Below are 7,159 nucleotides of genomic sequence, written 5' to 3' on the forward strand. Positions count from 1 at the left end.
CCCACCAGACAGCACCCAGCCCTCGCCCTCCACCCCCCAGCAACCAGCCCACCCGCTCCATGCCCAGTCCACTCCTCCAGCACCAGGACTTTCCCCCGCAGACAGCCGCGCCCCTCTGTCCTCCGCCCTTGCCCCTCCGCCCGGCCCCACGCCCCTCTCCCCACCTGACCCCCTGCCCAGCCCTGCACCCCTCGGCCCGGCCTCTGGTCTGCCCGGCCCCGCGTCTTTGTCCCCTGCCCGCACCCCTCTGCCCGGCCCTGCACCCCTCCGCCCGGCTCCGCACCCCTCTGCCTGGCCTCTGGTCTGCCCGGCCCCATGTCTTTCTGTCCCCTGCCCGCGCCCCTCCACCTGGCCCCGTGCCTGACCCCCTGCCCGGCCTGGCGCCCCGACGCCCGGCCTCTGGTCTGTCTGACCCCGCGCCCAGTCCTGTGCCCCTCTTCCTGGCCTCGGGTCTTTCCGCGCCTGGCCCCCACCCCTCCGCCTGGCTCTGCGCCCCTCTCCCCTGCCTCTGGTCTGCCCGACCCTGCGCCTGGCCCTGTGCCCCTCTCCCCGGCCTCAGGCCTGCCTGGCCTCGGGTCTTTCCACGCCTGGCCTCTCACCCCTCCGCCCGGCTCCGCGCCCCTCTGTCCCCCTCCCGCGCTCCTCCGCCCGGCCCCGCGTCTCTCTCCCTGGCCTCGGGCCTGCCCAGCCCTGCACTCCTCCGCCCGGTCTCTGGTCTTTCTGCGCCCCTCTGCCTGGCCTCGGGTCTGCTCGGCCCCACATCCCTCTGCCTCCTGCCCTGCGCCCCTCTCCCCGGCCTCAGGCCTGCCCGGCCCTGCACCCCTCCGTCCCATGCCCCTCTCCCTGGCCTCGGGTCTGCCTGGCCTCGGACCCCTCTGTCCCCCACCTGCGCCCTTCTCCCCCGCTTCGGGCCCCTCTGCACTGCGTCCCTCTCCCTGGCCTCGGGTCTGCTCTCTGCCCTCACCCCTCTCCCCCGCCGTGCCCCTCTCCCCCGCCTCTGGTCTTCCTGGCCCCTCACCCCTCTCCCTGGCCTTGGGTCTGCCCGGCCTCAAGCCCCTCTGCCCCGCACCCCTCTCCCCAGCCTCAGGTCTGCTCCCTGCCCGCGCTTCTCTGCCCCACGTCCCTCTGCCCCACCCGTGCCCCTCTCCCCGGTCTTGGGACTGCCCAGCCCCGCGTCTTTCTGTCCCCCGCCTGCGCCCCTCTGCCCGGCCCCGCACCCCTCCACCCAGCTCCGCACCCCTCTGTCCCCCGCCCTGTGCCCCTCCGCCCGGCCCTGTGCCCCTCTCCCCGGCCTCGGGCCTACCCGGCCCCTCTCCCCAGCCTTGGTTATTTCCACGCCTGTCCCCGCACCCCTCCACCCAGCTCCGTGCCCCTCTGTACCCCGCCCGGCCCCATGCCCCTCTCCTCGGCCTCAGGCCTGCCCAACCCCACGCCCGGCTCCCGCCCCCCTCTGTCCCCTGCTCAGACCCGCGCCCCTCTGTCCTCCGCCCTTGCCCCTCCGCCCGGCCCCACGCCCCTCTCCCCAGCCTCGGGCCTGCCCAGCCCTGCACCCCTCCGCCCTGCCTCTGGTCTTTCTGCGCCTGGCTCCGCGCCCCCATGCCTGGCCTCGGGTCTGCTTGGCCCCACGTCCCTCTGCCCCCCGCCCTGCGCCCCTCTCCCCAGCCTCGGGCCTGCCCGGCCCTGCGCCCCTCCGTCCCGTGCTCCTCTCCCTGGCCTCGGGTCTGCCCGGCCTCGGGCCCCTCTGTCCCCCACCTGCGCCCTTCTCCCCCACTTCGGGCCCCTCTGCCCTGCTTCCCTCTCCCTGGCCTCGGGTCTGCTCCCTGCCCGCCCCCCTGTGCCCCACCGTGCCCCTCTCCCCCGCCTCAGATCTTCCCAGCCCCACACCCCTCTCCCTGGCCTTGGGTCTGCCCGGCCTCGGGCCCCTCTGCCCCGCACCCCTCTCCCCAGCCTCTGGTCTGCTCCCTGCCCACACTTCTCTGCCCCACATCCCTCTGTCCCGCCCGTGCCCCTCTCCCTGGCCTCGGGTCTGCCCCACACCCCTCTCCCCAGCCCTGCCCCGCGCCTCTCTGCTGAGGATAGGGTGACCAGACAGCAAGTGTGAATAATCAGGACGGGGATGGCAGGGGGGCGGGGGTAATAGGATCCTATATAAGAAAAAGACTCCAAAACTGGGACTGTCTCTATAAAATCAGAACATCTGGTCACCCTAGGGGAGGAGTTTCATGCTGGCCTGAAGTTGCAGTGTCCATAATGACCCCAGGGACCTCAGATCATAGGTGGGGGCCTCGGGATCTCCCCATGTGAAAGCCTCGAGGGGTGTTCAGATGCTCAGAGAGCCGTTACCTGTAGGGTCAGCTGGTCTGCAGCTGCGCTGCTGGGAAAGGGGAGCAATAAAACTCCCCCCAACTCTGCCCTGTAGCTGCCACCCGTGGTCCAAAACCTATTCCCCAGTGTGTCAGCACCCAGCCTGCGCCCACTGGTCTCCCTCCTGGGCCTGGTGACTGACGGGGATGGTTACAGCTGGGGAGGTGGTGACCGAGCAGCTAAACAAAGCAGCAGTGCCATCTGCTCCAGAGGCAGTCCTGCCCTTCCTTCGGGGTGAGGCTGGCACAGAGATGGCACTGGCTGATCCACTGCATGGGTGTAGGGAGTTCCCTGGGGCTGCCTCGGGCGCTGGGCCTGTGCGCTGGCTGGGAAGGGAATGCTCAGGACAGCCTGAGACGGGGGAACGCACAACCTGGGACCGAGTGGGGGCTCAGTGTCACTGGGGCAGGGCCTCCAGCAAGGACAAGTGATCTGGGGGACCCTTCTGCGGTGCTTTGAAGGGGCCCGATGCCCAGAGTGGGTGCTCAGCACCATCTGGAATTCACCCCTCCCCTGAGGTGTGTTGAGTTTGCTCTGCAGCGGCTCATCACCGCTGAGCCTTGGCCCCCATGTGGGGGGCTGCGCCCCAGGGAGGGGAAGTGAGCTGCCCTGGCCACCCCGGCACAGACCTAGTGTTAGGACCACTGGCTGTGTGGTTACCGGAGCAGCCCTGGGGCAAGGCAGAGAGCACCCCAGACCATGGGGCCTGGTGTTGCTAGTTAATAGCACGTCCTGCGACCCCACTGAAGGGGCAAGCTCCGACTGACTCCCCCACATACTGGGCTACAGGGGCACTGGGGTGTCCTGGGGGACCCTGGGCACCGTTAAGTAGCTCAGCCTGTGCCTCATCCTAGCCGATAAAGCTGGACTGAGAACCCCAGCCCCTGGGTGAAAGGGCAGCGCTCCCCTACTCTGATCCCTCTCCCTCTGTGTCCCTCCCAGACTGGTCCATGCCTGCTGCAGGAGGAAGGGCTGGCAGGAGGTGTCGGTGCTCTGCATCATTTACAGCTTTGTGGGCAGCATGTGCAACACGATTGGGGCACTCCTCGCCAAGCAGCTTGCCATCCAGGTATGTGGGAGACGTCCAGCCTGCCCTTGCGGAGGCCTGCAGATCCTGGAGGTTGGGCATGGGGCAGCCCCCGGTCTAGCCCCTGCGGCCAGTGCAGGACATTGGCAAGGGCTTAGGCCATGGGCACAGGCGGTGGCACTCCCTGTGCGCCCCTGGTCTCAACATGTGTCAGAGAGCACTGCCCCAAACCCCTCAGCCCTGGCCAGGCACAGCTGGCCCTGCACTCCCTGGGCGCCATGCCCGAGGGCTGGAGGGGGCAGGTTCCCTGGCTGAGTTCTGTCCCTTTGTTCCACCAGATGCCACGGTCCCCCCACCATGAGACCCCGCCCCACCTCCCCTGAGGTAACCACAATCCCAGGAGGCCAGCACAGATCCAAATGAAGCTCTGATCCCTGGCAGTGCCCCCGCCATGCAGGCAGCCAACTCTGACACAAGCCTCCCCCTTCGCCCCAGCCACGGCTGCCTCAGGGTCCCCCTGCTGAGAAGGGGACTCCTGGGTGAGGATAACGCAGACTCGGCCCAGCTGCCTTTCCCTTGTAAACTGCACTGGGGGCCATGTGCGTTTCCCTGCACTGCCCAGCCAGGCCTGGCCCCACAGTGACACCCCTCGGGGGGACGGTGGCAGGGAGTGGGGCAGTACATGGGCAAGGGTCCCTGCCCCACAAAAAAGGGGGGCCTCAGTCCCCCACTGATGATATGGCTCTTTAAGCCTCGGTGCCACTCTGCTGCACCTTCTTCCCCGTGACCCGGAGCAGTCATTCCGGGGCAGGTGTCTCCCTGGCTGAGTCACTGGAGCCGGGAGGCAAGGGCAGGGTGAGGCTCACACTCCCCACCCTGTTTGTCTTGTTCCTCAGGGCTGACAGAGGAACAGCTGCTTCCCGGGTGGAGTCATGAACAGCCAGAGCCGGTCTGGGAGGGCCCTAGCCCAGCCTCCCTCACTGCCGGTGTCTCCTCAGCGCAGGGCAATTGGTTACTCCCAGCATCCATGGCTGGCGCTCGGGGTATGTCCGCACTGCAGGCAGACGCCCACGGCTGGCACGGGCCGGCCGATTCAGGCTCTGGCTACGGGGCTGTAGAATTGCGGAGTCCATGTTCGGGCTCTGGGACCGCCCCCCTTGCAGGGTCTGAGGGCTTGCACTGGAGACCGAAGATCTACCCTGCAATTAAACAGCCCCTTAGGCTGAGTCTGCTGGCTGTGGGTGTGCAATTGCTGTGTAGATGTACCCCCAGAGGCTGCGATAGCTGCATTAGAAAGAGACACAAGGAGTCATCCAGTTCTTGTCCCTCCCAGACAGATCATCCCAGCGTATGCCGTTCATTCTGTGAGCACGCTGAGTTCTGCCCCTCTGGCTCAGCCAGCACCCCTTCCCCGAGTGCATGGGGCAGGCAGGATATGGGGAACCCAGGAATGCTGTTGCCTTTAGTTCAGTTGCTCTGGTTTAACCGGTGGTGAGATTCTCAAACCCAGTTAGTGAAAACATGTGCGATGTTCTCTTCTCCCACTTGGGGGCTCCGCAGGCCCTGACTTGTGCACACAATTCCCAGAACCAGGCGTGCAAACGGGCTGTGTGTGTGTGGACACACGGATGCCCCGCAACTGCAGGGGAAGGAGGCATGTCAGAGCTGGAGCGGCTGTGCCTTCACCTGCCTGGAAAGGGGGCTGCACAAGTGTGCTTCCTGAGCTGAGTGCGAGTGTGAGAAACAGGCGAGCACAGCAGGCTTCCCCATTGCTGAGGGGGGAGAACAGCCTTGTGGTGCTGCCCTGCAGGGCAATTCCCCCGCCCACTCCCAGTCCCTGGACTGTTGCTCAGAATGGAATGGCCCCTGTAGGTTTTCACAGCCGGGCTTGCTGGGGCAGGCGGGCCCTGTGTTACACATCCGGCGCTATCTGCACCTGAGCACAGGGACGGTTGGAGCAGCACTGCCACCAGCCACTGGGGCAGAGGGTTCAGAAGCTGTTTGAAAAAATTCCTTTTGTGCTTAAATTCTCCAGGCAAGTTCCTGGGGCCGGGATGAGTCCCTCACCCTGTCTGGCATCGCTACGAGAGTTCATCTCGCTGGGAGTTCTTGGGGTGATGCAGGGCACTCTTGGGGGCGTCGGACCAGACTCTGGTGTGCTGTTGCCAACAGGCTGTCTGCAGCGGGGGCTGAGAAGCCGGATACTTGCGCTTCACTGGCTTATCTGAAGTAAAATCTGAACTCTGTGTCATGCTCCAGGGTCTGCCCCCTGCCTGGCCTGGGAGCTTTGGAGCCCACTGGGGTGACGTTCGGCACCAGGGGCTGTCAGCCAGGCTGAGTGTGACAGAACTCCAAGCACTGTAGCTCAGGAGAGCCACCCCAGCTGTGAGCAGGTCACCATGCCAGCCCTTCATCCACCCCTTACCGTCAGCTGCTGGCTCTCCCAGGGCGCCGGGTGTCGGCTTCACGGGCAGAGTTTAGCTCAGCTCCAGAGCCTGCTGCAGGAGCTGTCTGCCTCATTGCTCTGGCCTAGGCTCTGCCGTGGCCCATGAGGAGGCTCCAGACGCTGTTGGTCTGGGGAAGGCCCAGGGAGTGCTAGGGTCACCCGAAGGCTGCCACAGAGATCCATGCTGAGAGCTGGGGACCGCAAGTAGGGACCCATCTGCTCTGTCCCAGCTCTGACACCTGCTGGCTATGTGACCTGGGCCAAGGCTGTTCACCTCTCCATGCCAGGGCCATGCACAGAAGGAGGCTGATATCATCCTCTCAGGGCTGTTGAGAGACTGGTCCTCACCGTCCATAAAGTGTTTCCCCATCCTGTGATCGTGGCTCTGATCCGATTGGTCTCTCCGCAGGTCTTCACAGGGGCGTACATGGCTGCTGTCGACATCATTCACTTCCTGCTGACTCTTTTTCCTGTCTGTGCATCTGACCCCAGACCCACACCAGGTACGTGCCTGGTGGGTCACCCTGTCCTGAACGGTGGGGGCGGGGCGGGGCGGGGCAGGACCCCAGGCTATAACCTGGTCCTCTCCAAGACTAGATGCATACAGGTGTGCTGGGGGGCCCAGCATGCTACAGGGGCTGAATGCGTTCCAGGCCACACGGAGGGCTGGGGAGATGAGTGGTGAGAAGCATGCGGCTGGGAGTGGGATTTCGGGAGGGGCCTGGTTTGGAAGGCTGGATGCTGAGGGGGTGGGGGTTGGGCAGGGGCTTGGAGGCTGGGCTTGGAGTGGGGCTGGGTGATTGGGGGTGGGGGTTGGGCTCGGAAGGGGGCTGGGCGATGGGAGGTGGAGGCTGGACTCAGGGACGCTGGGTGATGGGGAGGGGAGAGAGAAGGCTGGGTGCTGTCTGAGGGGGGATGTCTCAGTGCTGGGGGAGTGGACTGGGCATGGAGGGGGTGGGCTGGTTGCTGGGGGGTGGAGGGCGAGGGCTGGGTGCTGTCTGGGGGGAAAAGTCCCAGTGCTCGGGGTGGAGGGCGAGGGCTGGGTGCTGTCTGGGGGGGAAAGTCCTGGTGCTGGAGGAGTGGACTGGGCATGGAGCGGGTGGGCTGGTTGCTGGGGGGTGGAGGGCGAGGGCTGGGTGCTGTCTGGTGGGGGAAGTCTCGGTGCTGGGGGAGTGGACTGGGTGTGGAGGGCGTAGGCTGGTTGCTGGGGGGTGGAGGGCGAGGGCTGGGTGCTGTCTAGGGGGGGAAGTCCTGGTGCTGGGGGAGTGGACTGGGCGTGGAGGGGGTGGGCTGGTTTCTGGGGGTGGAAGGAGAGGGCTGGG

General features: G+C 66.2%; 1 protein-coding gene across 1 annotated transcript in view; it reads left to right on the forward strand.

Moving 5' to 3' along the window:
- The window catches only part of TMEM44 (transmembrane protein 44), a 21,323-nt gene that overhangs the window by 2,716 nt on the left and 11,448 nt on the right, over positions 1–7,159 (forward strand). The window contains 2 exon segments of the mRNA XM_075068961.1: positions 3,307–3,433; positions 6,247–6,340. Of these exon segments, the coding sequence (XP_074925062.1) occupies positions 3,307–3,433; positions 6,247–6,340 (221 nt within the window).

This window comes from Chelonoidis abingdonii, chromosome 8, assembly GCF_003597395.2.
Source record: "Chelonoidis abingdonii isolate Lonesome George chromosome 8, CheloAbing_2.0, whole genome shotgun sequence".
NCBI classification, from domain to species: Eukaryota; Metazoa; Chordata; order Testudines; family Testudinidae; genus Chelonoidis; species Chelonoidis abingdonii.